The sequence below is a fragment of the Zootoca vivipara genome, chromosome 7 (assembly GCF_963506605.1).
Source record: "Zootoca vivipara chromosome 7, rZooViv1.1, whole genome shotgun sequence".
Taxonomy (NCBI): Eukaryota; Metazoa; Chordata; class Lepidosauria; order Squamata; family Lacertidae; genus Zootoca; species Zootoca vivipara.
In genome coordinates, this window is record NC_083282.1 from 71,717,166 (window position 1) to 71,733,865 (window position 16,700).

Below are 16,700 nucleotides of genomic sequence, written 5' to 3' on the forward strand. Positions count from 1 at the left end.
CAGGAATGAGGCAGCATGATTAGAGTGTTGGACTATGACCAGGGAGACTAGGGTTCAAATCCCACACAGCCATGAAGCTCACTGGGTGACCTTGGGCCAGTCAAGATCTCTTGGCCTAACCTACATCACAGGGTTGTTGTGAGGATGAAACAGGGAAGATCACCATGTACTCCTTGGAAAAGGTGGTATATAAATGTAATCAATGAAATAATAATAAATAAATTCAAAATGGCACAACGGGTTCTGGTTCACACACAAACATTACAGTTGAAGGTGAGGTGCCATGTATCCACTCAGCAAACTTCTGATTTCCAAAGAAAACCTGATAGGCAGTAAACAGTATGACTAGTTGTGCATTAAGGGTTTCAAAGAGTAAGCAAATGCAGGTTAAGTACTCAAGTATTGCTGAGCTCGTGCCTCGGGTATCATCACCTCCTCAAATCATTTTTAGAAAGTCTGGAACAGTGGTTCCCAACAGGTGGTCCGGGGACCCCCAGGGGTCCGCGAGCTATGCCAGAGGGGTCCGCAAGATGCTATTAGAATAAAAAATATATTAAATATATTTCGTATAACAGATTTTTTGTTTTGGCCGCTTCCTGCATGAGCAGAGTCTAGCGCAAAACTAGAAGTAGATAGAGGCAGTAGTTCTGCTGTATGCCGTTAGGTGGCGCTTTACAAACACTACTGTTTTGCAAAGAGGCAGCGCGCGCATTCTACTAACGCTCACCTCCCCAAGATGCTTTGCACGCGTCGGCTTCATTTGTGCGCTACTGCGCAGGTACCCTGTCTTCTCCATTCCCCTCCCTCCTCCCTGGCGCGTGCTGCCTCTTTGCAAAACAGTAGTGTTTGTAAACAAAGCGTTGTTTTTCGTGGCAGCTACAGTTTGCGTAGTTAAAAATGAACCGTTGGTTAAAAAGTGGTTCGTTAAAATGACAAAGGCCTACAGATGAAGAGGAAGAACTGTAAAAAACGTATAAATAAAAAATATAAAAAGACTCTTAATTTGGCTCTCACTTTTTAATTTTAGGATTAGGAATTAATGGGGGTCCTTGTCACAATAGCGGCTCGATGAGGGGTCCTCGAGAAAATTTTGTTGGGAACCCCTGGTCTGGAAGATAGGAGCAGCCCTGCTGGATCAGGACAAAGCCCTATCTAGCCCAGAAACAAGATGTGGTATCCCACAGTAGCCAGCCAGGTGCTTATGGGAAACCCACAAGGAGGACACTCTTCCCCAACTCTGGATCCCTAGAAACTGGTATTCAGAGCCATGCTAACCCTGATCCCGGAGGTATCATACAGCCATCAAAACTGGTTGGTTGGCATCTGTCTGTCTCGGGAGACAATGGAGGAGTGGGCCTTTGGGGGTGAGGTCAAGCTATTCGAAGATTGCAGTGCCTGCTGTGGCTGTAGGCACCAATGCGGGAGAGACTGTTTTGCTGCAGCTGGGGCAGATGAAGGAATCTGGTTGTGCTGGTGCAGACGTACCATGGCATTTCTTCTCTCTGTGCTCCTCCCAGCGGTCATCTCTCCTCTGCTATGGATCCATGACTTGACTGCCTCTCTCCAGGCACCGCAGTTATAGTCGTAAAACTATTGAGCTTTATCCTCTATGAAACTGTCTAGTTGCCTTTTAAAGGCATCTAAGTTGTTGGCAATCACCACTTGTGGCAGCAACATCACCGCATAAATGAATCCTTCATTTGATCTGCCCTGGAATCCCCCAGCACTCATTTTCATTGGATAACCCTGGGATTCTAGTGCTGTGGGAGGAGGAAAACTTCTCTCTATCCACTTTCCCCACTCCATGCATAACTTAATGCCATTTCCCCTCTTGCCTTTTTCCCTTAACTACCAAGCTCCAAACATTATGAGTTGCAAGATGCTCTGATTATTCTGGTTGCCCTTTTCTGGCAATTTACACACACACACACACACACACACACACACACAAACACACACACTGACCCAAGCACCTTCTTGTTTTTAAAAGGGATGGGGGGACTGATGCAATTGGATGTTGCAAGCATTGCAAGACAAGCAATCAAGTGTGCTGTTTACACAATGAAAGAACCAAAATTCTTGGAGGAAGGACACTGAACATCCTGTGCTTGTACAGCTAACAGCAGAAGTACCAAACACCTGTTTAAATTTTAGATACCATCTTCTTTAAGGAACTTAAAATCCAGGGTACAAAGCTAGTGCAAAACAAAATGCTGCTGTAGATAAGCAGTCAAGTCGCTTGCTTAAAGGGCACTTCTGAATCAAGTTCTCCTACATCTCCAGTTTATTACTTAAGGAGAAATCCACCCCCCTCCACTTTCCAGAAGAAAGATGCAGTGGAGGAAGATGTCTTGTTGACATTGCACCTCGGCTAACACACCAGCAAAGCCTTTGCTGGGCTCCTAATGAGTCCACAGACTTGCCATATGGATAGAACACCTCTAGACCACAGGGAACGGAGTTGGCTGAATGAGTAGTAGTAAATGTTGTTTCCATCCCCCCCCCCCCGAAGTTACGCTCCAAAGAACACTGATCTAATGAACTTATACTCAACACAAGGGATAATCACATGTACAGACAATATACTGGTTGTAAAGTTCCTCTTAGGGCCACTTGCACTGCTCTAGAGGCAAGCTGCCTTTCGTTTTAGATCACAGATGGGTCATCTATGGTCCCAGGCCTCATTCTGGAAGCTCATTTGTCACTCCTACAGCAGCCTACTGAGCAAGGATGAAAAGCAAGAGAAAAAGGTAGGTACCGGGGGGGGGGGAGAGAGAGAGAGAGAGAGAGAGAGAGAGAGAGAGAGAGAGAGAGAGAGAGAGATAGAAGCTGTAGCCCCACCCACTTTTTAACTGGCCCCACCCACCGCTGACATCAGACTCATCCACATGTGCCCCCTGAGAGATTATCCTAGAGAGAATGCGGGGACCCCCACAGAAAAAGTGTGCCCATCTTTATTTAGATTTTACAACTTGAGCAGAAAAGTAGGCTGCCGCTTCCACATTTTTTCCTCTATTAGCAAAATGCCTGCCAAGCAGTGAAAATCCGTACAGTATAGGGAAGAGAAAGCTCTATGGCAGGCATAGGCAACCTCGGCCCTCCAGATGTTTTGGGACTACAACTCCCATCATCCCTGGCCGCTGGTCCTGCTAGCTAGGGATGATGGGAGTTGTAGTACCAAAACATCTGGAGGGACGAGGTTGCCTATGCCTGCTCTATGGAGTAGGCAGTCCCAGCAGACATGCCCCACCTTCTGCAAGGAGAGCCCTGCTTGATGATGTCAAAGGTCTAGCATTCTGTTCTCACTGTGGCCAACCAGATGTCTATAGAAAGCTCTTTACCCCCACCCCCTTCACAGTTAGTTTGATACTTAAACACTGAGTCCTGTTTACTGATGAAGCAAATGCTGGTTCAACCATCAGTCAGATTCTCTGCACTGAAACACAAGGCACACCCAATATGAATCCCTATCAATACAGGCTAGAACACATGACCACCCCTTTAATTTTCCCTACAGACATCAATGGGAATCATTTACATTTAGGATCAAATAAAGTGGCTGCAGGTCAGGGAAAGCAAATGTTGCTGTTCCACAGGAGTCAGTAGGAACCACTGAAAATACAATTTGATTTTTTTGCGACGCCAATTGTTTCTTAAAAAATCAATCTGATTGATCAACTGACATTAAGAACCATACATGCCTATCTACATAGCCTCATTGCCACAACCTATCCAGAGTTTTGTTCTTTGGTCGCACTAGTATGTGCTGAGCGTTGCTCAGTACAAGGTCACTTCCTATGTTCCAAGAAGTCAAAGTCCTGCATGACTTCATCCTGCAACCCCCAATTTATAACAGCTCCAGTTGCAATAAAACACTTTTGAAGGAAATATTGCTGCACAAGCAGACTTTAGAAACAAACCCTCCTTCCCAAAATTGGAATAGTCCTTGTTACGGCTATTGCAGATAAAAGTCATTGTCCAAACTAACCAGCGGCAGCCTTCCTGAGTTTCAGGAAGTGGACAATTACCAGCCAGGAACTGAACCTGCAACCTTCTGTACACAAAGCATTGTGTTCTGCCTCAAATCTACAGCCTTTCCCCATTGCCAAAGACTAGACCAGACAAACTAGACCAGAGCTTGGTTGATGGGAAAGGGAAGCAGAAGTGTGGCCTTATTAAAAGGCACTTGTAACGAACTGATATGTTAAAGTGTACTATAGAAACAGCACTCAAATGCTTCCTGCAGACCCTTTTCAATCCCGCAGTATGAAGACCACCAGGTTGTATTTTATAGCCTAGCTTCAACATAGCTCCAAAATGCGGTACATGCAGATGACACGTTCGAAGAAAATTGACACGTTGCATTAATATTGGTAATTGCAGGATCAGGCCCTGCTTCTTATATATTGGTTTTGCGATACCAAAATCACTTTTGCTTTTTTCCTTAAAAAAGCAGTTCTCCCAAGCATCATTTTTTTTCTTGAAGGAGTCGCCCTATGGGGAACACTAGGAAAGCTTCAATTCAAACAATAACAGCATGTGTTTCTTGTAAGGAGAGAGGCGGCAATCACAACTAACCGTTCATTTCTTTCCTGGCAAAGAGAGAGAGAGAGAGAGCAACCCTCAACACCACCCACTGATAATAAAGTTGTCAGCCTGATGGACACCACCAAAGTGCTAGCACAGAATAGGGTAAAAATGCTACACAGTTCTCTCTTGATCATACTGGATCCGTTCTAAAAGTCATCTAGTTTCTTCCACTACAACAGTCACCCCCTGCTTTGCATATCAGATTTAAATCTTGTCTTGGACATTTGTCTAGAACGTCTATATCCTGCTTTTCAATGAATCATGCTCAAGATCAGCTGAAAAGTACGAAAAATTTACAGCGGCAGCAACGTATATCAAACAATGGGATACAAGTGTCCCTTCCTCACGGCGCCTTGCCGTGCATGCTTACTCACAAGGAAGCCCAGAACTTTGGGCTACAATTATAACTAGAGAGAGCAAGCCCCGCTCAACACCATTGCTGCCTGCCTACCTCGAAGTAGACACGGGTCTGCAGTGGCGGATTCCACCCAGAGGCTGCCAGATCAAAACGGCAAAAGTTGAGGACACGCCTGGGCTGTGGCGGACGACATGAAAGCCCTCCTTCTAAATTTTATTAAAGGAAATTTTCAGCAAGCCTAAACGAGCCTCCTTCATTCCTAGACCTCTTACTGATGCCTCCCCATCCAGTTCATAATCTCCCAATCCTTTCCACGAAAGGGGGGGAGAGACCCTCTGGGTGCTCCTGATCTACATTTTGAATCAGTTCTTTAAAAACCGACCTCCCTATCCCCAGCCACGCGAAGGGGAAGTCGCCTCCCGTTTTGCAGAAGCAACAAGGACACAACCGCACCGCGCATTTAAAGCACCGTTTCTTGTTTCTTCTTTATTTCAGCAGACACAGTTATGGAAATGGAATATATATACTGTATATTTGTAACGTTTCTCCAGGATGTCTCAGGAGAATCCGCTGAAAGTCCTTGCCCGATATTCCCGCAAGCCGAGAATCGCCAGCCTTGTATCCCCTCCAAGATCCGAGGATTCAGGGGAGACCCTCTCCAAGCGCTCGCTGCATCCCTCTCTCTTTTTTGCTGCCGCAGCCGCCCTCGAAAGCGCCTCTCCTGCAAGAACAAAGGGACACGCGCCTCTTTCCCTACCTGCTGGATCCCAGTGGGCGCGGACGGGGGGAAGAAACGAGCGAAAGCGTCTCGTCCTCCTTCTCGCCTCCTCGGATGGATGAGATGCGCTTCGGGTGCGCGAGCGCCGCCGAGTGGGAGCGTTTGAATGGAGGGAGGGCGGAGCCCCCAGGCGACGAAGGGGAGGAATAATAGCCCCTGTCCGGTCAAGGAGGAGCAAAAGCAACGGACCTTGCGCGGGTTTTGCACGTGATGGGAGCTTGTGCGCCTCTGCAAAGTAGCTGCAAACTAGTTGCTACCCAGGGCGCAGCCGCCGCAGGAGAATGCAATTGCAGACCGTTTCCCTGTCCTTTTTCAAAGCGGGTCTTTCACAAATGGGAGATAAAAGAAGCCTGGGGGAAGGGTAAGACGGGAATTGAGTTAGAAGTGGTGGGAAACGCTCGAGAGGAAAGGGATAGGCGTCTTTACTCCCCTGGAAAGCCTCAGCCCCCCCCCGCCGCCCCCGGCTGGGTAGTCGAGCGAATGGGAACGCGATGCAGAGCGTCGGAGAAAAACCTCGGTCATTCTCTTTTGGCTATTGCTATTGCCATAACCTTGTCCTGGTTGCTATAGAAATGGGTTTTTTAAAGAGGCCGTTGGAAACATCAGGGAGTCGTTAGAGGATTGGCTTGTTCTAAACTGGGATTGGCCTGTTGCTCAGGCTTTCCAAAGAAAGGAGGATCAGAGGTTTGTCTTGGCCTAGGACATTTCGGTGAAGAAGCGCTGCAAGTATGTGAGTGGCGCAGAGTAATGCGGTTATCTGTTTAGGAAGGGTTGCCGTAGAACAGGCATGTCAAACCTGCGGCCCTCCAGATGTTTTGGACTACAATTCCCATCTTCCCCAACCACTGGTCCTGCTAGCTAGGGATCATGGGAGTTGTAGGCCAAAACATCTGGAGGGCCACAGGTTTGACATGCCTGCCGTAGAAGCTGCGCCTGTAACAGCGCTGGGGCAAGACGTTGGTCGATGCAGAAAAGTATCAGTGAAATGCTTGCAAACAAATCTCATACTGTAATTAGAAAAGCTTTTAAACCACGTAATAAAAATAATTTCTAGGTGGTGTAAGTAAGTTATGCATTACACATAACTTATGCATGTTTGCACAGATGTAAAGCCCCACAAATGGCTAGTTCTCAAAAATGGCCATAATAGTTGAAACTTTGGCTGGCGTTTGCCACTCCTTATTGCAGATGCATAAGAAAATACTGCAGTCTTCCATGCAAAGCAATTAGAAAACAGGGTAGGGAAGACATCAAGCATGAGGAATTACTTTATGCCAGAACCCCAAGATCCACCACCTTGGAGTAGGTGCAAAAGACAGGATGGGTTCACATTACCACCTTAAAATGTAGTGAAGTTTCTTGCCCTACAACTCCTCTCAGATTTTTTTTTTGCCTGTGTATACAGTAGGGGGTGTTGACAGGGGCAAGGATGTGTTTACCCTAGCAAAATATGTTCACACCTTGGCTAGAAGCAAATTGGGAACTGCTTAAAGACTCCAGTTGGTGTGAAGCTGGTTTGAGAAACAACCCATCAAACAATAGCATTTATTAATATAGTACAGGATATACGCCAGTGTGGTGTAGTGGTTAACAGCGGTAGACTCTTAATCTGGTGAACAGGTTCACATCTCCGCTTCTCCACATGCAGCTGCTGGGTGACCTTGGGCTACCGTAGTGTCACACATCTTTGAAGTCTCTCAGCCCCACTCACCTCATAGAGTGTTTGTTGTGGGAGAGGAAGGGAAAGGAGAATGTTAGCCGCTTTGAGACTCCTTCAGGTAGTGATAAAGCGGGATATCAAATCCAAACTCCTCCTCCTCCTCTTCTTTTGGATAGGATTGTGCGGACACAGATTAAAACCCAGCACAGAAAATGCAGTGGGCACACAATTACTCTGTGAACACAGCCAAACACTTAGAATTAAAGAATTCTGTGCTCTGGAATTTGTTAGGAGTTCCAGAGCTGAAGGGAGCCCCCAGCTCTTCAGTGCAAAAATCCACTCCTGCAAAAAAAGAAAAGAAAATCTGCTAGTGGGGGCCATACTTGGCCCTCCAGCTGTTTTGGGACTACAACTCCCATCATCCCTAGCTAACAGGACCAGTGGCCAGGGATGGTGGGAATTGTAGTCCTAAAACAGCTGGAGGGCAAAGTTTGGCCACCACTGTATCAGAGCTATCTTCCTCCTACTCTTTAAGTAGCACAAGATAACCCTGTTAGTTTTTGAATAAGTGGTAGTTTTTAGTTACATTTGCTCTTCTGCTCATGCAAGCTCTACACTGCACTGCAACGTGTTGAATGGCTGCATACAGCAGACTCAAGTGCAATAGACACAAGTGTTACAATACAAATTTAGACAAAATAATGGCCTCAAGTCAAGCAATGTTTATTTTAAACTACTAAGCTTATGGCATCACATTTTGGAATAATAATAAAATATTACTGTGTGTGGTTGCAAGGCATGTATTTTTCAGATTTCCAAATCCTACAAGCGTGGTATGTTTGTATAAAAGCTGGAGTAAAAACAAAGTCAGTGTGTTAATTTCTAACAGTTTTAAAGCTGCTGTAGTTGCAGCAATTTTAGTTGGATCGGTTTGAAATTTGTCTCATCTATAGACTTCATCAGGTAGAGCATTTCAAGTTTTTTACTTGACAGGTATCAGTTGACAAGCTTATAACGGGAGAACATTTGTTGTTGTTGTTGTCCATCTACTTAATGAAAGGGGCACTCTCATGCTTCTTTAAGAGCATAGCTTTAATCAGAGTTAGGAGATATATTTTGCAGTGTTGTTCAGTTTCACACTCTGGTTTGAAACTAGCAGCCATACAGACATAACACTTACCTTCTGACAAACGCCCAAAAAAATACCGTAAATGGAAAGGTGATAAGTTCTATGTACAAGGAGCAAGGATGAGGGTGTACACAGATCTTGTTCTTCTAGCAATTGTTTTTTTTTAAAAACCCACAACGATCAGGAATGTTATGTCTTCACCTTATTTAAAGATTATCACACATTCCAGAGTTCCTATGCTCAAAAGTGCTTGTGAAAGATTTAGCTTTAATAATGCAGTGGGATGGCTACTAAAGGTAAAGGGACCCCTGACCATTAGGTCCAGTCGTGACCGACTCTGGGGTTGCGCGCTCATCTCGCATTATTGGCCGAGGGAGCCGGCGTATAGATTTAGCTTTAAAAATGCAGTGGGATGGCTACTAGATTACTGAATTATTTGTAGAAAGCAGTTTTTTCTAGAAAACAACCTTATTTTGGCCCAAGGATTGTTCACTGTTAGTCAACCACATGACAGCTGAGGGCGTGGCCAAAGCAAAAATGGAAGTGGCCACCCCAATCTTGTGCACATTTCCACCCACACCTCCCAGCTGCCTTGTGGGATATCTTCTGAAGAAAACGCTAAGGAGTAAACTCTAAATCTGGAGGTGAGTCCCTAAGACGTAAGAGTCCCTAAGTTGGATGGCACCTCGTATGCCCCCTTCTAGCAACTCCTGCAGCCAAGCTAGTGCCAAGTGTATTGCTCTGTTTTCCTCTGGACCACATCAGCAAGGCTGGGAGGGAGGTCTTGTTGTCTGGGCAGGACCTCCATACACACTATTTAGGCTTGAGGCCCAGGGAGGTAACTTTGGCGCTACTAACACATCCATCTGACTTCACCCCTGGAGAGACACTCCATTGTCTCTCAGGACAGATGTATGCCAACCACCCCATGGTGGAGCTGTGGGCAAGCTGGAGGGGAAGAGGACAGCTTGCAACTGGAGTAGAAGTCAAGGAACAGAAAATCCTTGTGACATAGAAGGAGAGATGTTCCACTGCACTATCCCTTACTAACCCCCCTTTGAGAAAGTTATTATAATATTTGCAGTCATTTATTGCTCTTAAATATGTTTAGGCTGGTATGCATATCAGAGCCTCATTGTTCTCTAGAAGAAGGGTTGTTATTTCAAGATAAGCAAATAATGCTTTATGCTTTGGTTCTCATTGTGGAATGGAAAAACTGAAAAGGCATACCACTCTTCCCCCCACCCTCTACTCCTTGCTGAAAAATAATACTACTAATAATTATCTGAGTGATGAAGCACATTCTAGTGTTTCCTTGCCGAAAAAGTGATTCCTACAAATATACACCACACAAAGTTTGTTGAGTGGAGTCACTATATTTTAATCCTGCCTTGTACAAAGCATTACGCTTTAGCCCCAAAAGTTCTTTTCTCTCTCTTCCCCAAGAGAGAAGCTGATCGAGCAGAAATTTCTTGTTTCAAGGAAATCATGATTTTTGCAGGCTTTTGGGTCACCCAGGCAAAGAGCTGATTCACACGGACAGCCAGAGATGAAGGCAGCAGCTGGATTCGTAGAACATTTGAGACCTCGAGCAACTGGCAGAGAAGGTTGAAGAGGAGAGAGACCAGCAGAGTGCAGATCAGCTAAGAAAGAACAGAGGAAGAAGTCATCTTTCACATCTGCTCACGGCAGTTAACAAGATCACCATTGCACAAAACAATGAACACTGCAACAATTATGGCCATTTCCCCCATGCAATTATGCTGCGAATGCATTCAGACATAATGAATTAACTTGGTACTGTCTCTGTAAATACGTAAAATCAGCATCTGGTCCCACCTTTCTTTAAATCCTTGCCAGAGAACTAGATAGAAACTTGTTTAATACACCTGTTAAACTCTCAACAACCACCCAAGGCCTAAACAAGGCTCAAGAGGCAACACAAGGAAAAATTTAAAGCACTGATTTTGGCAGTTTGCTGCTGCTGCTATTGTTGCAGGCCTGCTCTCTCTATATATACACATATACATATATATGCACATATATACATGTATATATACATGCAGTCATACCTCATGTTGCGTCTTTTCGCATTACATCCCGCGGTCACCGGAAAGTACTGGAACGGGTTATTTATGGGTTTCGCCGCATGCGCAGAAGCGCCCAATTGTACTACACGCCTGGACAGATGCAGCACTTCGAGTTGCGGGCATTTCACTTTACGGACGGGCCTCCGGAACGGATCTCGTCCGTAACACGAGGTACCACTGTATGCACTGAATAAAGGTATCAAAACCAGGCCCTGTGTCACATGCAAGGCCACAATTGCCCTCCTCTAAAAGGTTTGCTCAAATGTGTGAATTTTGACCTGCCTTGAATCTTCAGTGCCTGATCGTATACAGCAACATCTGCCCACCCACCCAAACTCACTTCTCACCCACCCAATTCTCTACAACTTCATCTGATCTTCTCTGCTATCCTTTTCACTTTGCAGACTGTTAAGCAGTGGCCTTTTTGATCTTGAGGCTCTGGCAAAGGCCGGTGACAAGAACACCAAGAATACAAGAAATCAAGCCTTTAGTGTCATTGGCCCAGTCCTGCAGAACACCCTGCCGACATATTCAGCAGGCGCCTTCTTTACCAACTTTTAAATGTCTGCTGAAAACTTTTCTATTCTGGCATGTTTATGCAAGTATTTAAGAGCACATTCCCTACAATGGTCTATTGATGTTTGTTTTTAATTTCTTTTTGCCTCTATATATATATATATTTGATATAGCAGTATATAATTATTTTAAATAAAAAAATAAGATAGAAGGGTTCAGATTCCATTACATGTGTGGCCTTAGACCATATTTACAAACACACACTTTGTCATTCTTATGGCTGCCTTCATGTATAAATATGGCTGGTCCCATCATGGCTAGTTTTTGGCTCTCTTCCTCAGGTTAACCTACCGGTACCTGCTGTGAAAATATGACTGGAGAATCAACTACGCCCCCTTTGACTTGAGAGCAAATCAGTAGCATAGTTCTATGCTTGTCTACTCAGAAGTTGGCAGGAGCTGGGACAGAGCAACGGGAGCTCACCCCGTCACGGGGATTCAAACTGCCCACCTTCCGATCAGCAAGCCCAAGAGGTTCAGTGGCTTAAACCACAGCGCTACCTGTTTCCGTGCCAACCTAGCAGTTTGAAAGAATGCCAGTGCAGGTAGATAAATGCAGTGAGAAGGTAAACAGCGTTTCAGTGCACTCTGGCACTCTCCACAGTCCTCTGTGCGCTAGTAGTTGTTTAGTCATGCTGGCCACATAACCTGGGAAACCCTCTGGATAAATGCTGGCTCCCTCGGCCTGAAAGCAAGATGAGCGCCGCAACCCCATAGTCACCTTTGACTGGACTTAACCGTCCAGGGGTCCTTTACCTTTTACCTTAAAAAGGTAAAGGACCCCTGACAGTTAAGTCCAGTTGCGAACGACTCTGGGGTTGTGGCGCTCATCTCGCTTTACAGGCCGAGGGAGCCGACGTTTGTCCGCAGACAATTTTTCCGGGACATGTGGCCAGCATGACAAAGCTGTCTCTGGTGAAACCAGAGCAGTGCACGGAAACGCAGTTTATCTTCCCACTGGAGCAGTACCTATTTATCTACTTGCACTTTGATGTGCTTTCAAACTGCTAGGTTGGCAGGAGCTGGGACTGAGCAACGGGAGCTCACTGCGTCGCAGGGGTTCGAACCGCCCTAGGCTCAGTGGTTTAGACCACAGTACCACCCACATCCCTTTTACCTTACTCTGAAGTAAATCCCTTTAGCGGGATAGGGCTCACTTACAGTGCAATGGATATAGGATTGCAGCCTAGAAATTCATTAATAGTATCTAAAGCAATTATTATGTAATGCTGAAGCAAATAGATAAGGGACTCATATCTTTTAGGCTGCAGTCCCAAGAAATACTTAGTCTTTCCTTCTGTCTCCCGCCCCCACTGCATCAGTTTTCACTGCTCAACCAACTGGCTTCTATTACTGTGACTTGTCGATTTTTGTAACTCTTATTGATCTCAAAAGGGGTTTATAATTCCTTTTAGCTAGCTAGCTTTGAGCACCCACCCCACCCAAAAAAGCAAACGCCCAAAACAGGAAAGTAACAAGCATTTCGCAAGACTGATCCAGGTCTTAACACTACTATCAGACCACCAAAATGTGCAAACTTCATATGCTCTGTTTCACCTAAAGGTGTGTTCATCATTGTGAGATGCTAGCACTTGTACAAAAGCTTATTCTATTGAAGGAAATTTTAGGAAGCAGTTGTGGTTTTGTGAAATAGCACAGGGGGGAAATGTGAAAACCTGTGGTTGTGTGCTACCCATTGCCTCTTCAGGATTGTAGGTCATTATGTAGGATGCAAACCACAAAAGGATTTAGAATTCTAATCCCAAACCTATTATTCCACGACCTGGGACAGATTAATTTGATACAAACTTGGTCCTTTCCATCTTGCCTACAGAAATATGCTCTGAGAAGTAGACAGAGAGGGAAAAACCTTTTTGTGCTCATTTGAAAAAAAGGAGTATAACTTACCATTACTGTGTTATACAATGAATTTTTGTCCAAGCAATACTGTTTTACATTCTGGTCCAATCTGTCTGAAATAAAGGCAGAAAGGCCTTTTATCTGGACAGCCTCTTTTGAACTCAGATAGGCAGGCTTGGGTCTCAGTTTTTTCACAGGTAGAGTTGTCCTAATGTCACTTGTTGAGGCTCTTCTGTGTATCTCGCCCTGGCTGTTATTTTCTCTAAACTCATTTTCTGATCCGAGGTCAGCATTCCCATCAGAATTATCAGAGGGTGGCATCTTTATCTCTTTAGTGATGGAAACTTGGGCTGAAAACAAAAGTTTAGCTTCAGTAACATGGTAGGTAATTTTAGTCAGATTACAAAAACTGCACCAGCTGTGCTATGAAAGTACATTGAACAAAACTGTTTTTTGTTTAGAAATGCACCAGCTTTGTATAACAGGAATAGGCTCTCCTTTAGATAGTCATTCAGGAAAGTCAAGGGCTAAATTGCCTCTGCAATATCAATATTATACCTTTACCCAGGCACAAATGAAGACTTGGACCCACTCCAGTGACAAACTGCTTTCATAACTGATAATACTCTCAGGATGAGAACAGTTGAAAAATCCATAAAATAGCTTATGGGAAGTAGCATACTCACATTCCCAACTCTGAACAAAAATGAATTTTCTCATTATCAAGTGTGGTGCTTTGGAGAAGGCAAGTGACAGTTTAACATCATTTTTCACCATTAAGCCTTGCTGCAAACAAAATGGATCTTGACCCAATAATAAACCCAGTGATGTAAGTGAACATGCCTATTACACTGGAAAAAACAGAAGTGTTCACCATTATTCAAGTGGAAATGCTGCTGACTTACTGTACTTCAGCAATGTCACTCCAATTCCTATAATTAGAACGCTTTGTGCATAGCCACACACATGGATACAAACAAAATTAAGTCCTAGCGTCTTAAGAGTTTACTCCCAAATAGGATTGTATCTTTTAGTCACTTATGCATAAATAAATTCTATATACCGTATGTTTGATGGTATGTGCCAATAATTTTTTTGGGAGCTGTGGCATGTTTGAGAGGACATCTTTTAACATAGTATGTTTCAAAAAGCAGTTTTGTCCTAACAGCAGCAGTTCCACTCCAAAGCAATAATTGTGCTACAGTGACTCCTGGCCCCCAACATACCACTGTATCAGAGCAAACATAACGGGGGTTTTACTTACAGACTTAGTAACTAGTAGGCATTCAAGTGTGCTTTCACTGGGCACGGTTTGACTAGAAAAGTACCATTTTAGTAGCCTTTGCCCCAGAGCATCTAACCATGGGATCCCAAGAGTCTTTGGTTTCTGCCTCAAGAAATCTGTATTAACAGGACAATAAAGTGGTGAATCCTTCACCATATTAGAAAGGAAGCACCTAGGATGCATTTAAAGGCAACAGACTGTGAAACCCTCTCCTTTCATATTAAAATTTTACAAGCTGCAAAACACTGAAGAGATACCTATTCAGGGCCAACCCACCCATGAGGCAGAGTGAAGCAGCCTGCCTCCAGCGGTGGGATCCTGCTGCAGTTGCCAGAATCACACAGTGACAGTTTCCAACAAGCTCTTGCAAGAGTTCTGTGAGATTGCACCAGCGGGTGCCACCACACGACCCCAGTAAGCAAGGCTTCAGCGCAGGGGTGGCACCTTCCCGATTCGCCTCAGATGGTGAAATGAGCTAGGCTGCCCCCTGTACCTACTGTACTTGCACTATAGGTGTTGCAATCTCAAGAACACCAACACACAAGTTATTAAAAACATTGAACAGAAAGCAAAACTGAAGTTGAAACATGAGATAATAAAGCATTCTTATCCAAATGGGCTCAAGATATTTCTATTAAAATAGCAGTTCAACAATGAACAGTTATGGAGAAAGAAATATTCTAAAGCTTTTCTAGTGCCTCTGTTTCCAAATTACAAAGCAAAGCAGCTTCCGTTCCCATTAGGATTGTCAAGCCTGTTAATTTTTTATCTGCCACTGGGTAGTTAAGAGGTACACTATGCCTTCAAACTTGACCGAAAGACAAATGACTAGACTAAGCACCCATTCCTTTTTCAGTACAGTACTAGTGATTCTGCCATTAACAAATACCGGTAGTACACACTAGAGGTAAAAATAGTTTGAAGCTAGCCATTTCACAGCAGAGTACATATCTCAAGAATGATTATGACTTACAGTGCCTGCAGTAAACTCCTTTCTGTCCAGTTCGAGATTTTTGAACTTGCAAGTTGCAATAGCAATGTTTGTTATTTGAAAACATGAGCAAGCATAGTATTGTGTATGTGAAGTGAAATAATAAAATATAAAAATGGACAAAGCAGAACAAGCCAAAGGAATTCAAGCAAGAAATTTCTCCTCAGTTGCATCAACTCTCCCTTTTCAGCTACTATATATGTTCTCTTTCATACCAACAATCGTGAGGTGTGCAAGTACTGTGCAGTACAGGTTTCAACCAAATTACAAGGCTTATTTGGGTATACCACAACCGTTAACAAACATTCCTGATACAAAGTTTCTTTTAAACCTGAATTAAAAAACAGTTATTTAAAACATTGCTATCAAAAACTATAAATTTTCCGTGTCTTATTTTCTTTTGAAACTGTCTAAATGCCTGACACACAAGATCAGCATTAAGCTAAAAATAGTTTTGCAACACAATGCTTTAAAAGGAAAGCTAATACCTAAAGCCTTAATACACAAGCACATCTTAGCTGTCTCACAGCAAGACTTACCATCATTAAGTAGATGTTGAAGCCAGAAAATGAAAAGGATCAATAATATGGCAAAAGGCAAACAAAACCAAAAGAAAAGGACAGGAAATGTTAGGTCATTAATTAAAGGGACCAGAGGGTACTTCATCTCTGCTCCAAAATCCACCTCAGCTGACTGTGCACATGTTTTACTAAATACTTGCTGTGCTCCACTAAGCACCTTAAGATAACTTACACTTGCTTATTACGTCACAGCATGACTCACAAAGCAGCTATGCTGTCATTCCAACACCGCTGATTTTTTAAAAAAGGCTGCAATCCCATTAAGGGAGGAACACAAAGATTATATGGAGGTTAATTAGAGAACCTGCAGCACACCTGGTATAATGACACCTCCTCCACTTGTAATTAGAAACAACAAACTAATGGGAAAATAACAGAGCTCCTCAAATTCCTTTATTAGGCCCACCAATGGCCCAAAAAATAATGATATTGTGTTCTCTTTTCACAGCCATCACCAAATATTCCTACTTTAAAAAAAAGTTATATCTCATCTCACATGCAATGTTTTCCAATACTGCGGGGCACTGCAAAGTAGTATTAGGCCTGTTTTGCAGGTGGAGGGAATAAAAAAGCGTACAGTATAGCACAAAAATGTAGTCTGGTGTATTTCACTGGTTGATGGGGGGCTGGGTGGATACTGGGTCTCAAAAACAGCTTTGTGAAGAACCTGCAACCTTTCCCTGCCATTACAATATCCCTCTGCAGAGGCAAAAACGGCCAGCACAAGGCTAATTATCTTCATTCTGAGAATCATAGTCCTCTGAGGGGAACAGAGTTGCTTCCTAACAACCCTAAGGTAAAGG

The 16,700-nt window shown here is 44.0% G+C and overlaps 2 protein-coding genes across 3 annotated transcripts in view; both read right to left on the minus strand.

Moving 5' to 3' along the window:
• ARHGAP40 (Rho GTPase activating protein 40) overlaps positions 1-5,834 on the minus strand; it is a 72,348-nt gene extending 66,514 nt beyond the window's left edge. The window contains exon 1 of one of the 2 annotated variants that reach the window (XM_060277268.1): positions 5,476-5,834. The gene's annotated coding sequence lies outside the window, so the exon portion shown is untranslated. The remainder of the gene's footprint in view (positions 1-5,475) is intronic. The other variant, XM_035122415.2, reaches the window with a different exon arrangement.
• A 4,084-nt stretch (positions 5,835-9,918) lies between these two features.
• ADIG (adipogenin) lies at positions 9,919-15,982 on the minus strand. Its single transcript, XM_035122158.1, has 3 exons — positions 15,856-15,982; positions 13,089-13,390; positions 9,919-10,158 (listed from the first exon to the last, which is right to left on the minus strand). The coding sequence occupies exons 1-3, from the start codon at positions 15,980-15,982 to the stop codon at positions 9,919-9,921; spliced, it is 669 nt and encodes a 222-aa protein (XP_034978049.1).
• Between the last annotated feature and the right edge of the window lie 718 nt (positions 15,983-16,700).